Raw genomic sequence first — 20,675 nt, 5'->3', positions numbered from 1 at the left:
CCCTGTAAACAATGGTGCGAAAGCTGTAGATAGAATTCTCAGGTGGGAGCGGGGTTGAGCAAAGTTTTAGATATAGCGGCGCTATAGCGGCGCTACACGCATCCTGACTCTGGTGCGCTACGCGAAGCTCGATTTCACGTACGAAGAGTTAGCGTGCTAATAGCGCGCTAGATGTCACTTAGCGCTAAAAATTGGGCCTCTAGTGTTAGCGTCCCGCATCTCTGACCTAAAATTTTCGGTCCAAAATGAAATCGCTGCGCGGGCCAAAGCCCAAGCCTACCAATAGTCGATTACCCCCAACCCTCCTCTCGAGCCAAACCCTATCCCCACTCCCGTCCTCATCTCAAACAGTAACCATGGCGGCGGCCGACCAACGACCAACCATGGCGACGGCCTCGGGCTGCCACTCCGGCGACTGACCTTCCTCGCCACTCCCTCCCAGCGACGGGGTATTCCACCAGGCGACGCAGCTCCCGGTCGTTTCCTCTCGGCTGCTCCCTCCTGGCCACTTCCTCTGCTGACGGCGACGACCGCATCCACAAGGCGACGGAGCACCCCGCAGCAAATCCCGTCAGCAGGTAAGCTCATCTATCCTCTGTTATCTCTTTTGTGGATGCTTGTAATGCTCAAGATTCGCAATAAAAATGAATCTGCTGAATGCTCAAGATTTGTGTTTTTCAAATGCTGGACTCCGTTCAGCAGGGAAAATGGTGAATAGCTGAATGCTCAAGATTCGCAATAAAAATGAATCTGCTGAAGTTTTCAATTATATACAGAATACAGATACTTTGGATTGCCTTAATCTGCCTAAACAATAACTAATTTTATTTTGTTCACTTCTTTTTGCATAGGTGTTGGTGGCTCAAGCACTGCCTCAGTAGCAGCACCTTCACTCCCACAAGTTGTTGATTCGGATGACCCTGCGTGGAAGTATTGCACTCTTCCAGATGTGAACAAGAAGCATTGGCAGCGATGCAACTATTGTGGCAAGATATGCACAGCTGGCATTACAAGGATAAAGTTTCACCTTTCACAAATAACGAATTGTGGTGTCTTACCATGCAAGAAGGTTCCTAGTGATGTGAGGCTGGAGATGATAGCTTTGCTCCTAAAGAGTGCTGAGCTGAAGGAAAAAAAGATCGAGGGATTGGAGGCGCTCAGATCTAGTGTTGACTTAGATCACTCCGATGGAGAACAAGAAACTGATGAAGAAGATGGCAATCAGGTTGTGATTTTGAGGTCAAAACCAGGCACAAGCAGCTCAATGGGTGGCCCTATGGACAAATTCTGCAAGCCTAGTATAGAAGAAACTGTCAAGAGGAAGCAAAAAAGAAATTGTGAATCCGAAAAGGTTCAGTCGAAGGTGTCAACTCAGCAAATACAACAGAGGAGGGATAGAGCTTGTGGATATATATGTCAATTTTTCTATGAAGCTAGCATCCCACATAACACTGTCACACTTCCTAGCTTTGCATGTATGCTTCAGGCCATTGGAGATGTTGGCACAAACTTCGATGGGCCTACTGCATATGAGATGAGTGGACCATTCTTGCAGAAAAGGAAGAAGAAGGTGTTAGATTCATTCAAACCACATAAGCAAGCATGGGAGCACACAGGTTGTACCGTCATGACAGATGCATGGACAGATAAAAAGGGCAGGGGAGTAATGAACCTAGTTGTGCATAGTTCTCAAGGAGTCATATTCTTGAATTCAGTTGATTGTTCATCTGTCCAGAAAAATGGCAAATACATCTTTGACCTCGTTGATAATTGCATTGAGGATATAGGGGCAGACAAAGTCGTTCAAGTGGTGACCGACAATGCTAGTGTCAATGTAGCAGCAGCAAGTCTAATGAAAGCAAAGCGACCTTCCATTTTTTGGAATGGATGTGCAGCCCATTGTATTGATCTCATGTTGGAGGACATAGGGAAGCTTGGATCGGTTGACAAAATAATTGCCCAAGCAAGACAAGTAACGGTGTTCTTGTATGCTCACACAAGGGTGTTAGCTCTGATGAGGAAAACACTTGGGAAAGACTTGGTACGGTCAGGTGTTACTAGGTTTGCCACGGCTTATCTCAATCTTAAAAGCTTGCAAGACAACAAGAAGGAAATGCTTAAACTATTCAGATCAGATGAGCTACATGAAATAGGTTACTTAGAGAAGGACAAGGGGAAGATGGCTCACAAAACTGTGCAATCGGAAGCCTTCTGGAAAGGTGTTGGCGTTGCTGTCAACTACTTTGAGCCAATGGCTAATGTGCTAAGAAGAATGGATAGTGATGTGCCCGCAATGGGATTCTTATATGGTTGTATGTTGGATGCAAAAAAGGAAATTGCTGCGAGTTTTGATAATGATGAGAGTCGCTTCAAATGTGTTATTGATATCATTGACAAGAGATGGGACAGCAAACTCAAGTCGCCACTACATTTGGCTGGGTACTTTCTGAACCCCTACTATTATTATCCAAACAAGGTTGTGATAGAGAGGGATGGATCATTTAGAGCAGCCGTGGTCCATTGCATCACAAGGATGATTGAAGATCAAAAAACTCAAGATGAGCTTATTGATGAACTAGACAAATACGAGGCGGAGGAAGATTCCTTTGGAATGGACATTGCTGTACGACAGAGAAAAAGGAAAAACTTTTCTCCAGGGAGTGTTTGCTGAAATCTTGTGATGTTATTTCATATCACTTCCTCTGTTTCCCCTCTTTGTACTTGCCTAAATAATACAATGTTTCAATGTCTTAATGCAGCAAAATGGTGGCTGAATTATGGCACATGTGCACCCCTGTTGAAGGATTTGGCAATGAAGATTTTGAGTTTGACATGTAGCTCCTCAGCTTGTGAGAGAAATTGATCAGCATTTGAACAAGTAAGAAAGACAATTACAAGTTCACAAGTAAAAAATATAGTTGCTTGCACTTCTCACATTGAGGCCATGTGTTCCATACTTGATTTTGTTCACTTACACAGGTTCATACAAAGAAACGCAGCGGGCTACTCCATGATAGGATGAGTGATCTTGTATTTATCAAGTTCAACTCTAGGATGAAGCATAGGAGAGAGAACAAGAGTAGAGACCCAATAGAGAATACAATCGTTGATGTTCTTGAGGACGAGGATAACGAGTTCATCACCGGCATTGTTGGAAATGATAATGTTGTTGAACATGTTGGTGATGAAGATCAAACTCAACAAGAGAGAGCTTCAACATCACAAGAACAAGGGAAAAAGAAGAAGAGGCCTACTGCGCCCCCTAGAAAGAAGAGGAAGAAGAGCTTGCAATCTCTCCTTAATAGTGTCGATGAGGAAGCTATACTTTCTGCCTCTTCCAATTCTTCTTCGTCGGAATCAGAAGATGAGTCTCCCTCGGCCCTTGCTGACTCGGATTAATTGCATGGTTGGGTGTACCACTTTTGTTGTTTCAAAGTGTGCTGGTGGTATGTTGTTATGTTGCTATGTCAAGTTAGTTGGCTGAACTTATAAACCGAACCATCTCATGTTGTTGATGTACCACTTTTGTTATTCAAAGTGTGCTGGTGGTATGTTGCTAGTTGCTATGCCAAACTTTGCTCTGTTATGTAATGAATTGAACGATCTCCTGATATATGTCCTTATTATGTATTGTACTATATGGGGATGTTCTTTGCATTATGACTATGAGTTTAGGACTTGCTGCTATAGTTTATGAACTGCACTAGCTATGTTATGTGGCTGTTTGCATGAGTATGGTAGGAACTACATAATACAGTATCATTTTTCTATTAACTTGGCTGTATGCAAGTTGATATATGTCCATTTTCAAGTATATATATGTCAAGTTGATGACTAATTCTATGTTTATTTTTTCATTTTTTATTGATTTATACTGAAACGCTAAATGGGGCTTAGCACGCTATAGCTGCGCTATAGCGTTTCATAGCTTTTGGTCAGGCCGACGCTAAGAGGCTTAGCGCGCTATCTAAAACTTTGGTGTTGAGACAAGATTACCCCATTCCTTGGTCTCCGAGGAGTAAACGCAGGCGATCCCTGGCTTATGCTGTTCTTTGTGCGTGCCTATCAGTATCAAGACGACCTGGAAGTGGTGGAGACGCGGTGCTGGTCGCCATTGACAGGGTCCCACACCAGGGCCTGGTTGTGCTTCCCGAGCAAGATGAGCACGAGGCCATGGCGGCAGTTGAGGAGCCTGAAGCTGCTGCCGTCGTCGAACTGCAAAGAGAAGCGCCCGACGGGAAAACGGTTGGGGGGCTCCAGAGTTGGCACGAAGGAGATCCCACAGGCAGGCGTCACTTCCTCAAAGAAGAAGCCAAGGAGGGGAGGGTTGCGGCGGTGATGGCGGCGGAAGCGGCGGAGGAATCGGGGGTCAGAGACGAGGCAGCGCCAACGCTTGCAGACGAGCGAGGCGCGCGGGAGGGAGGAGGGCTGAGGGGGGAGGCGGAGGAGGATCTCGGAGAGGAGGTCTTCGTTGTCCAGCGGCGGCGCCGCCGCCGTCGAGCGGGGAGGGCGGCGGAAGCTGCTCATCTCGCCCTACTCACTGATGAAGGAGTTTTTTTTTTGAGATAAACTAATGCTGGAGGTGCTTCTGGTGGAGTGTGGTGAGTGCAGGCCGTAAAGTGAGTTGGGAGCCCAAACGATTAGACTGGGCATTAAAGCCCACAATGTGTCATCTCAAAAAAATAAAAAAGCCCACGATGTGTGCTAAGGAAAACTGAAAATCATAGAGCATCCTGTATTAGGCACCTCTCACCTTTGTCTCAAAAAAAAGACACCTCTCACCTCATGAGTCATTTTGCTCAACAACAAAAAAAACCTCATGACTCATTTTTTGCCAAACTGTCATCCTAATCATCTTCTTATGAGATTCTTCAAGCTAAACGTGGATGCTTAATTTGATGTGCACTCATGAACAGGAGGATCAGGCGCTCTCATTAGAGATCAACTCGGCTATTTCACGTCGGCTAGTTGCCGAGGGATCCCTTTTGTTTGATGTTGCAACAGCTGAAGCTCGTGCTCATGTCCCAAGGTTTAATACTTGCCGGGCAAGTGCTGCAAGCAAAATCGTCATGGTGGAATCTGACCATATGGAGGCCCTCAAGGTTATGCATCAGGAGGCGATTCTACCAGACATGAGTGCGACGACGGTCTATGAGGAGTGTTCGTTTCGTTGTCTCAATTTTGTCCAACTAATATTAGTCCTTATTCTAAGGATACTAATATGGCAGCGCGTGTCTTAAATAGTTGGGTGTTAGATGAACATGTCTTAACCTGTAAGCTGTAGCTGCAGCTCGCATCGGCGTCCCTGATGGTGGGGTGGACGGCTGCGGCGCCGCCATCTCCACGTCGGGACTGCCCTGCAGGGATCCTCGACGGAGATGTTGTTCCTTCGCTCCGCCCTTCTGTAGCAGGCATCAAGAAACCAAGCAGCTGCACATTGTAGCCTTTTCTTTTACAGAAGTGGTAGCATTTTGTGCTGCAGTAGTTAGTATTGATTTTCTCCTTCAAGATTGCTGCAGTAGTTAGTAATCAAGATTGACAGGAACAATGGTTCAAGATTGCTGCGGTAGTCAGTATTGATTTTGTTCTAAATCACGCTTGCTGCAGTAGCTAGCAATCCTGTTGAGTTCACTGAATGTTAATGGGCATCATGTTCCAGAATTCAGAGGGTTCTCTCGCTGTATATACTCTTACATCAGAAAGGTCATAAACATTACACTTCTATGAATATCATCCCAAGGGGCAAACGAGTGACCTGAAATTTTGAATATCATCCCAAGGGGCAACCGATTTACTTTGAGATTCCAGAAAAAAAATTCGGGATGCCCGTCCCAGGAGAAACTCACAGTTGTTACTAGCCAAAATTCGGCAGCCAACCAAGCATGCCCTCTACATATCTCTGAGCAACCTTCTGTTTCTTATGCTCGCATCACTATACATAACATACCACGATCTGATGATGCACCAAGATCCTAATAGACCTGTGCTGCAGTCATAAGTTCCCTTCACTCGGCTCCTTTCCTATACAAGAACACAAGTTGTACTTCATCCAGGCATTCAGATGTTGATCCGTGGGCTGGCCTAGAAAATAGAAATCATGCATCAATCCCTGGCCCTGGGTACGCAGGGAGACTCATGATCCGCCTGTCAACCACAGGGGCACCCACCGTAAAATGGTACAAGCTTTGGAACTCCAGGTCTTTCAAACCAAGAACCTCATGAACTGCACAACAAATGTATGTAGGAAATTAATTAGATATTTTGTCAGGAATTTAAATTACAGGTAATACCTACAGCTACCAAAGAATAATGAAAAACTGAAATGAGTTAAGGAGTTAAGTTTTTGGAAACAAGATCTTCCAAGTTCCAAGGGTACCAATAGGTAGTTCACGATTTCCGAACCTCAAAACATAATACTGATAAATTTGTACTTGCTACAAACTGAATCATGTAGAAACAAGTCAAACAACATATATGATCTGTTATTCAAGATTAAAGCATATACATGTAACATTTTAGTGACCAAAACCAATAAAGCAGCAAGGTTTCCCTGATCCATACACAAGAACACATTGTGATGATTTTTAATTGTAAGGGGGAACCTTGTACCCGCCCACACAATAATTTCCCACACTTTAATGCGGCATTTACAAAGTATTCAGCAAAAGGACCATAAGAGGCTTAGTCATTCCACCTCTTGACAGTACAATTATATCTTTAGCTTAAGCTTACTAAATGATCTGCAAGCGTGAACACAACAAATGCAGCTTTATAGCTTGGTTTGAAGTTTGAACCACGAGGCGTAACTGTTCAGCACAATGGTATGTTCTAAATCGGTTGTTCAGAGAGAAAAGTTGGGTACCAGCAAATGAAGATTACTTGCCAAACACAGCTAGTAAGATCTATTTACCATATATAGTTAAGGGAGCATACATACAGTTCAATTACTAACTGGTCTTTTGAAAATACTGGATCATCTTACCAGCATCATCAAAGTAGCAACCAATCCCCGTGGCAGATATCCCTACAGCATGCGCCTCAAGGTAGAGAACTTGACCAAGAACACCAGTCTCCCAGAATAAACGAGGATACATCCATTCACCTTTGTCATCCAGCACAGGTTCAAATCGAGCAATCATCCCAAGGCTAAAACATCCATGTGAGGCAATATCCTGCATCAAGAATCAGGAATGCATCATGAGCATCTCACCTCCAATTCCATGATAAACTATAAAACTAATACTTTGAGTATTCACATGAGCTCCACTAATTACTGCAAAAATAAATAAAACCACACAACATCCCAACTTGGCGGGTTCCCCTATCGAAGGATAACGGAACAAGGTTTGACACCCTACGGTGTAAAAGAAAAAAAGAAAGGAAACTAAGCCAAAAACAAAAGCAACCACATGCTACTTGAACTTGTATCATAACATAGAGCTAAACAGGCAAACAGCGGCACCACATCTACAGGTGGGAGATTAAGTTTCTGAACTTCAGCCACACAGGGACCCCATTGATCAGCATGATTGAGACACACAAGCAGAAGGAATCCAAACAATGTTCTTCACCAAACAGAAGGTAGCCTCTACATACAGTTTGAGCATGGCAAAGGCCATTCATTATAAATCAATGAAAAAATTGTTCAGCAGCCACAAAGATATAATTATTTGTGTTAAAAGAAGCCATAAGCAATAACAGTTGCTGAATTTGATCATATACCTGCATACATGATATCTGCATTGCCAACCTCTGGCAATCCCCTTTCATCAGCCTGTAGAGTGGGAGGCCATCAGGGCATCCCTCTGGTCGAGCCCACTCAAAATCTTGTCGCATAGCATGTCGTAATGTATCAAAATGCTCTTCGTTCCTAACCAAGAAATACAGCCCCTTGGGCAGTCCTGAGACACGGTGCACAAATAGTGCGGCGTGCACCTCTGCGTCCCATGGCAACACGCGAAATGGTAGAGCGCTCTGTGGTCCCTGTCGCCCCCCCGGGCTAACCTCGCCTGAAGGCAGGCAATGCAGCAGTATCTGATAGAATTCCTCCTTCCCCATCACGTGCTCCCCGTCCATGTCAACCGCGCTCCTCCGCCGCCGTACCACCTCCTGCGCCGTGAGATCCTTATACAGCCCTTCCGACAATTTGGAGCTCGTGTTCCACGGGCTCACCGAGAAGCCCTCCCCAGGCATAGGTTGGTGTTTCTTGACAGCCTCTGCCGTCTTGTAAATGACATCCCACACCACATGATCCTTGCTGAGCGCATTCGCCTTGCCCACCCACTCCAACTCATCGAATTCCCTCAGAGCATCACTCATCCTCCCATAGTCCACCTCCGGCTCTTCTGAGCCCGCAGAGAACAACAGGAGAGCACAATCTGGGTGTTGCCTCTCCACCCATGGCGCTGGCCCCTTCTTGCCACTCACCATTTTGATTTTGTCTGCAGGAGCAGGGGCAGGGCACCCTTTGTCAACCCCCACTAGCCTCCCAAGGTCCTGATCGGACAAGCCGTCGAGCAACCGCGCATCCCACCCAAGAGTGGCTGCGGCCAGGGCGACCGCGGCCAGCGCGTGGCCCACGTCGTGGTTGCAGTACCGCAGCGCCCGCTCGCCGTACTTCCAGGCCTCCCGCCAGAAGACGGACGACAGCGCGAGCACTGCGGTGGCCGGCCGCGGCAGGAGCGCCGAGCGGTCCCCGGCGGACAGGGTGGCGCGGGCCTCGAGGAGGTGGTCGCGGGGCGCGTAGTGGGAGAGGACGAGGCGGCTGGGCTCCCGCGGGTCCTCGAACAGGACGTGGGCCTCGGTGGGGTGGAGGTTGCCGCTGCTGGGGTTGACGCGGAGGGACCAGGTGGACGCGCCGGCGGACTTCCAGGCGGAGAGGGCGAGCGAGTGGAAGAGGAGGTCGGAGAGGGAGTCGAGCGAGAGCGGCCGCGGCGGCGGGGGCGGCGCGTGGAAGAGGGCCGGGTAGGGAACGGGCGCCGGGGGCGGCGGGTTGGGGAGAGGGGTGGCGGGGGAAGGCGAGAAGCGGAGGAAGGGGTTGGGCTGGTTGGCCCAGTCGAGGCGGCCCGGGCCGCGCGCGTAGCCGGCCGTCAGGCTGTGCTTGGTCCGGCAGTGGTACTCCGCCGCCGGTGAGGAGGACGGCGTCGCGGAGGGGGAGGCGGGGGCGGAGGACATCGCGACGCGGTGGATGGCCGGGAGGAGAGGAGCGGCGCGGCGAGGGGGGACGTGGTGGCAGCAGCGCCGGAGGAGGAGCATCTCGGGTGGAAGACGTCTCCTCCGGTTCCGGGAGGGAGGGAAGGGGATCGAATGCGGCAGAAGCTTCGGTGAGTGGGCCGGGCCGGGCAGTAAGAGGGACAGCACCCGAGCTTACTCAAAGGCCCAAAGGAAGCCCTAGCCCATCTAAGCTTTCCCCTTCTCTCCCAGTCTTGGCCTCTCTCTCCCCGTCTCCCGTCTCCCTTCCCAGCCGCCTCGTGCCTCGCCCTCTCCCATCTCCGACTGCGCCGCCGCCCCCTGTGCCAGCGTTGCTTGCTCCGGCCCCGTTACCGCCGACTGCTCAGCTCCAGTACTCAGAGATGGCGGCGAGGAGAGCCAGCGCCCGCGCGCGGCCCAACGTGCTGGTGACGGGGACGCCGGGGACGGGGAAGACGACGACGTGCTCCCTCCTCGCCGACGCCGCGGGCGTGGCGCACGTCAACATCGGCGACCTGGTCCGCGAGAAGGGCCTCCACGACGGCTGGGACGAGGACCTCGACTGCCACGTCATCAACGAGGACCTGGTATTGAGCCTCCTCCCCACCCCCAAATCCTAATTAGTAGGAGTAATACACTTGCTTCTGATTCATCCGTAGGCTTCTTCTTGAGGGTGAAATCGTCGGTTCCATTAAGCAATAGGTGCAGCTAAATCACCCACCACACACAGGGTTTATTACAAAGTCAGCTAGCTCACCCACCACATCAGAGTTTCAATTTTGTAGCACCAATTTCGGCAAACAAGGACGGGAAGGGGAAGGGCAAAGTCTCAAACTCACCATGGCTAGGAAAATGTCACCTCTCGCATGGGAGGAGGACATGGAGATGGCTGAGAACTTGAGTGTGGCCATGCTCGGTAGGGAGTTGTGGGGTCGCTTTGATCTGCAGGATGGGGGCACAGTAGCAGTGGCGGCTAGCCTTCTCCTTCAGTTACCGGCGACATCAAGCCAACACCATGGCTGAAGGGAGGGAGCTACATCAGCGTACATATCTGGGGGAGGGAGCAGCGGCTGGACCTCGGCCTTCTCCTTCCTCGATGGCGTGGCGACTGCTGCTGCTTGGGGCAGGGGATGAGGGAACACCGGTCGGTTATGGAGAGAATGCGGCGAGAAAGGGGGCACGGGGGTTGTTCTGTATGGATAGGTTTAGGGTTTTGACGTATCCACAAGTATCCAAATTAAATTATTTTTTTGGGAAATGGAAAATCCTCTGATACATACGGGATACATATCTAGGTTTATCTGGATGTATCCCTGTATTGGGACAGTGTCCACCCCTGATACGGCAGCTTTGTGCTGTACCCACTGTTTTTAAGGCGGTAAGGCGAGGCGAGGTGCTGGGGGGGCGCCTCACTGCCTAAGCGCTAAGGCATAAGGCGAGGCGACGCCTTTGAGAGTTCTATGCAACAGAATTAAGTAGAATTTGGTAGGCAGTAGGCAACTAGGCATACAGCCATACACAGCTTGCTGTTGCCTGCTGTCTTGGAGAGGTGCTGCTTGCTTGCTGTCCTGGAGGAGGGAGAAGCTGCAGGAGAGGTTGGGGAGGAGGAACTGCAGGAGAGGAGGGGGAGGGGGATCTGCCGGAGAGGAGGGGGGGAAGCTGCCGGAGAGGAGGGGGAGAAGCTCAGATACAGCCTGAGGTGGGGGTGGGGGGAAACTGAAACTGGTTACAGCTCTCTCTTTCTCTCTCTCTCTCTCTCCCTGCTAGTAACTGTTGGCGCCAAAACAGACTTTCCCGCCCTTTTCTTCCCTCCCAGATCTCTGTTTCCCGCCTGAACCTCCCAGCCCTGTCTAAGGCTTCCTCATTTACCTAAGGCAGGCAGAGTGGCGCCTAGGCGGACTCCTTGGACGCCTTATGGACTAAGGCGGACGCCTTAGACACGCAGGTAAGGCAAGGCCGACGCCATGGCTCCTGGGGGCGCCCTGATTAGGCGACGCCTTAGGGACGCCTTAAAAACAATGGTTGTATCCATGTTTACTAGGGTAATTTGGTTCATAACCAAAACAAATCATGTCTGATTAGTTAATTGCCTAAACTTAGAAGCATGCTCATGGTATATCACATATACATTGGCACATGTTGTACATGTTGCAGTCTTGTAGATACAGTGGCGCACGATGCCCGTCTAAAAGGTGAGCAATTTTCTCATATAGTGGACTGACATTTTTTTATTGATACCTTGTGTGACCTCTTATCGTTCACATCTATGTTTTTAAAGCGTCCCTAAGGCGACGCCTAGGCGTCGAAGCGCTCTCCCTCCGCTTTGGGCGCCTAGGCGCCAAAGCCCCCCCCCCCCCCCCCCCCCCCCCCCCCCCCCCCCCCCCCCCCCCTCCTCCCTAAGGCGGTAAGGCGTCGCCTTAAAAACATAGGTTCACATGGACAGCCTCACTAGCTTACTTGCCAGTTATCCCCTATGCTTAGGTTTGCGCTGCTGCCACGGCCTCTGTTGATATTCTTTCCTTGATGGCCTCATCAACGGTTTTCCTTGTCCCTTCAAGCTCTCTTATGTGAGTGTTTCGCCTATCTCGGCGAAGTACTTTTGCAAGGCAAGTCCTCAAACAATGTGGCAACAGCGGTTGGAATAATATGATCATCATTCTATTCAATAGTGCTGGGTTTTGTCAATAGGGGTAGACTTATATTAGGAGAACAGTTCGCTCAGTCTAAATTAACTACAGAGGGACCACTTACTGCACATGTGCAAAAATATTGAGGGTCTGACACTTCTAGGGAGTCGAGCGTGTTCTTTGGTGGTGTCTTGTCTCATGATCTCATCGTTGTGACATCCTATTGCATTTCCCAAGTGCTATTCAGTGTCATCTCCTCCCGTTTGGTTCAGTTGTAACTTCATCAGCCTTGCTGAACAACCTGAAGCTTGAGCTTGTGAAGTACTCCCTCCGTTCCTAAATAGAGTGTATTATTTTTTTTAAAGTCAAACACTGTCTATGTTTGACCAAGTATAGAAAAATATATAAAGATCTACAATACTAAATAAATAAAATATAAAAATATAATTCATGATGAATCTAGTGATAATGATTTGGTATTCTAGACATTGATATTTTTGTCTCCATGAAATTGGTCAGTTAGAGAAGTTTGACTTTTTGAAAAAATAATACACCTTACATTTAGGAGATGGAGTACTAATATTCTCCTTTGTGTATGTTCCCTGCGAGTGCTAACCTTTGGTTTCTTGTGCAACTCGTCCTGAAAAAGCATTTGGATTACTGTTGTTTGATCTTTTGTATTAACAGAAGCCACCTGAAACATATGTTTGTGTGAATAGTTGTTTTTCCTTACTGAAGACGTATAATGTTGTTCTGGACTTGAAACTCTATCGCTTCATCTGCCATCTAGTAATTGATTGGAGAAGCTCACACTTGTCATTGCATCCTCACACCGAAGATAAAGAATGCTGTTTAGAGATAAGAATAATCTTTTGCCAAGTAATTGCTACAATTTGAGAAACAAGATGAATCACTTGTGTTATGTTTTATTAGTTTGGTTTTATGTTATCTGAATCCGAATCTGACCTGCATTATCCTGCTCTATCTGAAGAAAAAGGCACTTCATTTTTTCGCACATTTAATGATTCCTGTATTTGTGGGTTCAGGTTTGCGATGAGCTCGAGGACAGGATGGAAGAAGGCGGTGTACTAGTAGATTATCACGGATGTGATTTCTTTCCAGAACGTTGGTTTGACCTTGTGGTCGTGCTTCAGACCGACAACTCAATTCTGCATGATCGCTTGACGAGCAGGTAATTTTGTATCCAACTTGGAACTCTTGGAGCAAGTGGAAGTGATATGCGACGCTTATTTCTGACACAATTTTGTTTTGGTCGCAGAGGCTACATGGGTGCCAAGCTCACAAACAACATAGAGTGTGAGATCTTCCAGGTGCTCCTGGAGGAAGCGAGGGAGAGCTACAAGGAGGATATAGTGATGGCGCTGCGAAGCGACAGCGTCGAGGATATCAGCAGGAACGTTAGCACGTTGACGGAGTGGATAAACAACTGGAGACCATCCCAGTGAGCTACCAGTTCGCCGTATGCTTTCAGTGTCGAGTTAGATTGTCGGGGGATTGTGTTGTGGATGGAGCCCGTGGGGGCAAGCTGACTGTAAATTAGCTGGTCTGGTCGAGTTTTTTCTTATTACAAGTGCGATGCGCGATTTGAATTTGTACCGATGAAAAGATGGGTATTGCTGCCGGAACATATGAGTTGGATTTGCATCTGTTAGCTATTAGGGCATCCTTTTTTGAGAACGAAGTTACTGAGGACGGGCTCATTGGAGCCCAGTTTTTCAAATGATTAACAAAATGATATTTCAATGATTCAAAAATTCAAAAAATACCTGTAAAGACTTGTACATATTTGTGATGGATCTGTAAAATGTCATTCAAAAATATTAATTTGGAAGCTGCGCAAAATATAAATCCTGGCCCAACAACAACAAAAATGGCCCGTTTTTTATATATGTATTTGTTTTTTTGTGTCTACACCACATATGAAAATATATTGTCATGAAAATTTCCTTGAACATGCTATATATGTATTTGTGTATGTATAATTTTTTGGTTTTCTTTACGATGTGGAAATATGTTTCTTCTTAAACCCCTGCATTAAACCTGTCCTCATTTTTCACTTTTTGATGCTGTGCAGAATATTTGGTGAGGTGGCTAAGATTAATTTGGACATCAATTCTATTGAGTTAGCTTAAGAAATAAAATTTGTCACTTGTTCCTTGGAAAAGGTAGGCAATGAAATCTTTGCTGTCTTGCCGATAATGGGAATTATCGACAACAGACACAAAGCACCTTGTTAACCAATTGTAGGCCACTGACTCAATCTTGTGCCAATGTAGTCGTCGTCATGACCAACAGGAACTTGGTCGGCAAGAACATGGAGGTGGTAGTCTTGGTTGGCACAGACTTGGTCAAGGTACAAATGCACCGTCCAAGTAGTGGCTACAACAATATATCGCTGCAACAAAATCCACCATCCTCGCACCCATTGAACGACCCCCATGAAGTTTGGCTTGATCCCAAGCCGACGACAAGTAAGACCACCACCCCAGGGCAAGTGCAATAGATAAATGGTACGGACAACTGAGCTTCTGATCTCAATCTTCAAGCAATAGATCACATGAGAGCTCTTTGAGCAGTTCTTGTAACCATGGGATCTTCCATTGCATCAGTGCATGATCTCGTTGGTTCAGTTCTGGAGCAGAGAAGTCAGCCATTTTTTCATAGAAAAGTTGTCAGGATCACATGTCAGAATTGGAACAGTGCAACCCCTTGCAGCAAACATGAACATTATTAGTTGCTTCCACTTGCATAGATAACCTCCAGTCCTTAAATTTGTACAGGTAAGAATCACCCAGTGCACCTTACACATGGAACTAGTAATGCAGCAACTCAACCAAGCAATGACCCAAGGAAATTGCTCACTTCCGTAAAGTTCTTCAATAGCTGCATATAATAAAGTACTTCCACCACTACAGTATACTAGTATAGCACCACTGAAAAAGTAGTCAGCTGAGTTTTTCTTCTCAGGAGAAACATTCTCAAAAAGGCCATGGCTTCAGCCTCACTAGTACCACCTTCCCGTAGGTTATCCCAAGAAAATAAATGTTGGGCTAAACCCGTAGCATTCACTTGCAAGAAACTTCCAGAAACATAAAACACATGCCAAGGAGAAGCCTAAAAAATTTCAGCAGTTGACTGCACATATTGACTATATGACCACCATTTCCCAACTCCTCCGAGAATTTGCATCTTATGCTCAGCAAAATATGCATCAGTAGGTCTGAATCGTGTAAATGACAAGTACCAAGCAGTAACATCACCAATACAATAGCAGATCTCCTCACCATGCTGGGAAACAACAATTTCTTGAAAATATCACCAGAAATTTCCCACTGAATTTGTTCGGAAGCATAAAAAGGGACCCCTCTGAAGGAACTGAGCGCCAGAATACTTAGGTACAGTGGTGGTGGCCATGGATTTAGAACCTCAAGGTCATGTATCACCCCACCAGAGTGACCATGCATGAGGAATAGAGCGTGACAATGGTACTGCAAGGAATGGTTGCATGTACTTGTTCGCAATGGTGTGCTGAAATATAGGATGGGCGTTAGGCCCATCTAGCAATTTTTGAAAATCTCTAAGGGCCCATGTGGGTTTATTGACACTAGGTGTAGTGGGAAGTTTAGTCCCACCCCTCTAGTGGAGAAAGAGTTGGACCTCTTTATAAGGAATTGTCTTCCACATGCTATTGGGCCTTGAGAATAAAAGAGGCTCCTCCTCCGTCGCCCGCCTCGCCACGTCACGCCTCGTCACGACGCGACGCGGGTTGCGGATTGAGCCGAGCCGATCTCACATGTACACACTTATTTTTGCCAGTCACTAACGAAGACTGGGCCACGATCTGAAACGTCGGATCGTGGTCTGTCATGGACTCGGACGTGGGTCGAGCCCACGTCTCTCCATGCGGCTGCGCCTATATATGTGTGCGGTGTCTCCCAACCCTACCTGGCACGAACAGATCACATATGCTCACGTGCACTGCCCATAGTCGTTCCTTTGCTGCTGCTGCTGCCGCTGCCGCCGGTGACTCCATCCCGTCCGCCACGTACACGGTCGACGGGAGAGCAGATCTCCGAAACCCCGTCCCTCCGGTTCCTGTATGGGAGTGGGACAAATAGGTTTTTGGGAAGCGTCTGCTCGCTGTTCGTCTACTTCCTATACGTCCGTGTCGTCCTCATCATCACCATGTCCACCGACGCTGAACGTGCCGCCGCCGAGAAGCTCGAGACCGCCAAGGACACCGCTGCTGCCGCCACCGCCGCGGCGGCCTCTGCATGACCTACTGAAGGTTATAACTCGTTTATCCCGCTCCTTCTATTTTCTGCTTTAACCATGTTAGCGTTATACGTAGATCTGTCTGCAATTAGCGTAGTATGTGCTTGCATGATTGAATATCAGTATGTGATTATTTTTGTCAATGCTATGTTAGTGATTTCCTCGTGGATTAAGTTAATCAAAAAATTGCCTATTTATTCAGCAATCAAGAAACCTATTATGTGTAGGATTTTTTTCGGTGAGTGGCTTTGCCGCATCACTGAAACCGGATAAGTTTACCGATACATATTTTAAGCGTTGGCAGACAAAGACCACCTTATGGCTCACTGCTATGAACGTGTTCTAGGTAACCGGTGTTCCTTCAAGAACGTTTGCTCCTGAACAGGAAAAGGCATTCAAGGAAACCATCGTCGTGTTCCTAGGAGCAGTTCCTAGCGTGATCGGAGATAAGTTGGTCGACGTATATTTACATGTGCGTGTTGCCAAGGACTTTTGGGAGGCGCTCGAATCTAAGTTCGGGGCCACCGATGCTGGGAGAAAAATGTATATTATAGAGCAGTTCCACGATTACAAGATGGTTGATAATTATCCTGTACCGGAGCAGGCTCATGAGATAATATGCATCGTCAAGGAGCTTGAGCTTCTTAAGTGCGAGTTACCGGGCAAGTTTATCGCGGGCTGCATAATTGCTAAGCTCCCTAATTCCTGGAGGAACTTTGCCACCACTCTGAAACATCAGAGGCGTGAATTCTCTGTGGAGGATGTCATTGGCCATCTGAGTGTTGAGCATAATTCGAGGGTAAAGGACTCGCACGGAAAAGGGGCCAAAGGGACTTCTGTCGCCAACATGGTGAACCAGAGGAACTTCAACTCCCACAAGCCTAAGGAAAAGAATGGTGTCCAACAGAATATCGACTTTAAGAAGAAAGGCAAGAAGACCTTCAAGAAGAACAAGAAGGACGAGGGCTGCTTTACTTGTGGTTCGGTTGAACATTGGGCCAACAAGTGCCCAAAAAAGTACTAGAAGCCAGGACAGGACTCCAAGTCTGTCAGCATGATTGTGGGCAACAATGAGAATGGTGCATCTGGGTACGGTAATTTATTTACTGTTTTTTCAGTGTTTCAGCCCACCGATTGGTGGGTGGACACAAGTGTAGGTGTTCATGTGTGTGCTGACATTTCATTGTTTTCTTCTTACCAGGTCATAGGCCACGGGTCCGTATTGATGGGGAATGGCGCGAGTGCTTCTATTCATGATGTTGGCACAGTCGATCTGAAGTTTACTTCGGAAAGGATCGTGCAGCTGAAGAACGTGCAACATGTCCCCGCCATCAAAAAGAACCTCATTAGTGGCTCCCTTCTATGTAGAGAAGGGTTTAAGTTTGTTTTCGAGTCTAATAAATTAGTTGTTATGAAATATGGACTCTTTGTTGGGAAAGGTTGAAGGAAATATGCCCTAGAGGCAATAATAAAGTTGTTATTTATATTTCCTTATATCATGATAAATGTTTATTATTCATGCTAGAATTGTATTAACCAAAAACATGATACATGTGTGAATAAATAGACAAGCAGAGTGTTGATACGTCTCCAACGTATCTATAATTTTTGATTGCTCCATGCTATATTATCTACTGTGTTAGACATTATGGGGCTTATTTATCCACTTTTATATTATTTTTGGGACTAACCTATTAACCGGAGGCCCAACCCAGAATTGCTGTTTTTTGCCTGTTTTAGGGTTTCGAAGAAAAGGAATATCAAACAGAGTCCAAACGGAATGAAACCTTCGGGAACGTGATTTTCTCAACAGATAAGACCCGGGAGACTTGGACCCTACGCCAAGGCACGTAACAGGAGGCCACGATGTAGGGGGCGCGCCCCCCACCCTTGTGGCTCCCCTGTTGCTCCACCGACGTACTTCTTCCTCCTATATATATCCACGTACCCCCAAACGATCAGAACAGGAGCCAAAACCCTAATTCCACTGCCCTAACTTTCTGTATCCACGAGATCCCATCTTGGGGCCTGTTCCGGAGCTCCGCCGGAGGGGGCATCGATCACGGAGGGCTTCTACATCAACACCATAGCCCCTCCGATGAAGTGTGAGTAGTTCATCTCAGACCTACGGGTCCATAGTTAGTAGCTAGATGGCTTCTTCTCTCTTTTTGGATCTCAATACAATGTTCTCCCCCTCTCTTGTGGAGATCTATTCGATGTAATCTTCTTTTTGCGGTGTGTTTGTTGAGACCGATGAATTATGGGTTTATGATCAAGTCTATCTATGAACAATGTTTGAATCTTCTCTGAATTCTTTTATGTATGATTGGTTATCTTTGGAAGTCTCTTCGAACTATCAGTTTGGTTTGGCCTACTAGATTGATCTTTCTTGCAATGGGAGAAGTGCTTAGCTTTGGGTTCAATCTTGCAGTGTCCTTTCCCGGTGACAGTCACTACAAGAAATATGTCAACTTATGACCTTCTGTCAGTGACCCTCGAAGAATTGGTCATAAATTTATGACCATTTTAGACCAATTGGTCAAAAGCTGTTCAGGGGGCTCCAAACCCTAAACCATTGCGACCATTTTGGTCAGAAAGGTCGTAATTTCCTTACACGAAATGGTCACAAAGCAAACAGTGCTAGTCCGCTGCCTTATTTCTAGTTGTTAATGACCAATATAGATGGTCATAGCCTTGTAGATTGTGGTGGGTTGTGATGACTAGGCGCCATCTCATCAGTTTTGCCTATGTGTCATGTCCATGTGGCAGTTTTTGCCCTAGGTTGTGAAGCAACCTATATTTCTATCATTCCCAAAATTCCCAAAAAAAATCTCATAAATTCTTTGGGGCATATCTTCATCAAATATGTAAAAATCCTTCCTTGCCTAGTTCAAAACTAATTCAACAATATTCATTTTCCTATTCTGTTCACAACAACACTTTATGAAGGAAGTGCTATTTATATATTCTTGATTGCCCTCTGAATTTTTGGGCACTCTTTCCTATCCAAATCATTAGCGCATGACAAAATTCAGCTCCATTTGCCTAGCAAATCTTCCTCGGCAAATTTCCAAAGTTTTTGTCCACCTAGAAGCATTGTGAAGGAAGTACCTTTTTTATATCTCTAAATGACATGAAATTTATACAGTTCCTTCATATGCCCAAATTATCACCCTCCTCCAAATTGCAGCTCAGTCAAATCATCTATGTGAGCCCAGGTTCAATTTATATTTTATGGCCAAATTGGCACGTTGCAAAGAAAGTGTTATATATACCCCTCTTATTACCCTCAAACTTTTCGGGCACTCTTCCATACCCAAATCATTGCCACATGCTAATATTCAGCTCAATTTTCCTAGTAAATCTTTCTCGGGAAATTTCCAAAGTTTCTACCTCGAGAGAAGCTTTGTGAAGTAAGTACTAGCTAGGCTTACCCAAATGATCTGAACATTTACCAGCGCATGACCATACCTAAGTAACTTACCTACACCAATTTTGAGCTCATTTCATTCATCCAATCTCTCTCACTAGTTTTCCCAAGTTTCTGTCCATAGAAGAGCATTGTGAAGGAAGTACTACTTTGGCATGTCCAAATGGTATCAATTTTCTACAATGCTTTCCTATGTCCAAATAACCATCCTCCACAAAATTTTAGCTCACTCCATTCATTATTTTGAGCCCAGCTTCAACATTCATATTTTTGTCCAGCGTGGTACTTTGCAAAGCAAGTACCACCTAGGATCCTCCTTTTGAGCTAAAAATTTGTGAAGACATTCTTCTTAGTAGATGATCATCGTCACCCAAAACTCACGCCCATTGGCCATGTGCATTTCCCGTACCGCTAATCAAACACATGGCTGCTAATTCATGTTTGAGCATCGATCGGTCTCCTCATGAGAATCTTATGTTGTAATTTTCTTTCTAGCACCAACCTGGGGAGTGCCCAACCCACTAGACATTCCTAGGCCGCCCAGAACACATGGCAACATTACGGTCACGCGGTGACCACGCGACGGGCATGCGAGTTTACGCGCTCTAGAGTTGGGGCCCTCGGCCACCACCCAAACCTTGACGTATCGCCACCAAACCATGTATTTATGATTAAATAGGTCCTTATGTAACTAGAAATTATTTTTGGAAAAAATAAATAGCAAACTATGAGGCAGCTGCAGTTCAAATTTGACCCGCTTCCAGCTGAATCGGCGGAAATTTGTCTTTTTCACGAGAGGTGGATCAAAATATTTTACACCCAACCATTTTGTCAATTGTGCATTAAATATGGCCTAGTATTTTATAAAAATGATTCGGTCCAATTTTGCAACAATTATTTGGTAGTTCCTTCACAAAAAAACCTCCTTTCGGCCACTCGAAAAATGGAAAATGGTTTTTTCGTCCAACGAAAATGAAAACTTCCTTAGGCAACATTGTTTGCCATTCCAATATGCACCCTTGTGCACAATATGAGATCATTTGAACAAACTATGCCATGAAAGTGGCCATAAGATTGATCATTTGGCTTGAAAGCCATGAATCTTCACACATGATAGCTCATTTCTGAGAACA

The 20,675-nt window shown here is 46.4% G+C and overlaps 3 protein-coding genes across 4 annotated transcripts; 2 read left to right on the top strand and 1 right to left on the bottom strand.

Moving 5' to 3' along the window:
- Positions 1–265: 265 nt before the first annotated feature.
- Positions 266–3,638, top strand: LOC125512916. Of its 2 annotated transcripts, XM_048677980.1 has the most exons (4): positions 266–578; positions 852–2,439; positions 2,760–2,878; positions 2,980–3,638. In XM_048677980.1, exons 2-3 carry the CDS (start codon positions 1,094–1,096, stop codon positions 2,836–2,838), a joined length of 1,425 nt encoding a protein of 474 aa, XP_048533937.1. In that variant the 5' UTR covers positions 266–578; positions 852–1,093; the 3' UTR covers positions 2,839–2,878; positions 2,980–3,638. The 2 variants fall into 2 exon arrangements, 1 of the variants encoding a protein (XP_048533937.1); XR_007285604.1 differs by having other exon boundaries at positions 852–2,878.
- Positions 3,639–5,607: 1,969 nt separating this feature from the next.
- Positions 5,608–9,385, bottom strand: LOC125512915. Its single transcript, XM_048677979.1, has 3 exons — positions 7,723–9,385; positions 6,983–7,172; positions 5,608–6,223 (listed from the first exon to the last, which is right to left on the bottom strand). Exons 1-3 carry the CDS (start codon positions 9,253–9,255, stop codon positions 6,096–6,098), a joined length of 1,851 nt encoding a protein of 616 aa, XP_048533936.1. The 5' UTR covers positions 9,256–9,385; the 3' UTR covers positions 5,608–6,095.
- Positions 9,386–9,410: 25 nt separating this feature from the next.
- Positions 9,411–13,483, top strand: LOC125512917 (adenylate kinase isoenzyme 6 homolog). Its single transcript, XM_048677981.1, has 3 exons — positions 9,411–9,776; positions 12,863–13,008; positions 13,096–13,483. Exons 1-3 carry the CDS (start codon positions 9,573–9,575, stop codon positions 13,280–13,282), a joined length of 537 nt encoding a protein of 178 aa, XP_048533938.1. The 5' UTR covers positions 9,411–9,572; the 3' UTR covers positions 13,283–13,483.
- The last annotated feature ends 7,192 nt before the right edge of the window (positions 13,484–20,675 follow it).

Source organism: Triticum urartu, chromosome 6, assembly GCF_003073215.2.
Source record: "Triticum urartu cultivar G1812 chromosome 6, Tu2.1, whole genome shotgun sequence".
Lineage (NCBI taxonomy): Eukaryota > Viridiplantae > Streptophyta > Magnoliopsida > Poales > Poaceae > Triticum > Triticum urartu.
This window is presented reverse-complemented; position numbering and strand designations above follow the sequence as displayed.

What these genes read in the sequence shown, in the direction of transcription:
- LOC125512916 (XM_048677980.1), top strand. Translation starts at nt 1,094, where the DNA reads ATGATAGCTTTGCTCCTAAAGAGTGCTGAGCTGAAGGAAAAAAAGATC. An exon ending in TCGCCACTACATTTGGCTGG is followed by an intron (nt 2,440 to 2,759) that starts GTACTTTCTGAA and finishes GTCTTAATGCAG; the next exon opens with CAAAATGGTGGCTGAATTAT.
- LOC125512915 (XM_048677979.1), bottom strand. Translation starts at nt 9,255, where the DNA reads ATGCTCCTCCTCCGGCGCTGCTGCCACCACGTCCCCCCTCGCCGCGCC. An exon ending in TGCAGATATCATGTATGCAG is followed by an intron (nt 7,173 to 7,722) that starts GTATATGATCAA and finishes TTCTTGATGCAG; the next exon opens with GATATTGCCTCACATGGATG. An exon ending in TTGCTACTTTGATGATGCTG is followed by an intron (nt 6,224 to 6,982) that starts GTAAGATGATCC and finishes TTTGTTGTGCAG; the next exon opens with TTCATGAGGTTCTTGGTTTG.
- LOC125512917 (XM_048677981.1), top strand. Translation starts at nt 9,573, where the DNA reads ATGGCGGCGAGGAGAGCCAGCGCCCGCGCGCGGCCCAACGTGCTGGTG. An exon ending in ACGTCATCAACGAGGACCTG is followed by an intron (nt 9,777 to 12,862) that starts GTATTGAGCCTC and finishes TTGTGGGTTCAG; the next exon opens with GTTTGCGATGAGCTCGAGGA. An exon ending in CATGATCGCTTGACGAGCAG is followed by an intron (nt 13,009 to 13,095) that starts GTAATTTTGTAT and finishes TTTTGGTCGCAG; the next exon opens with AGGCTACATGGGTGCCAAGC.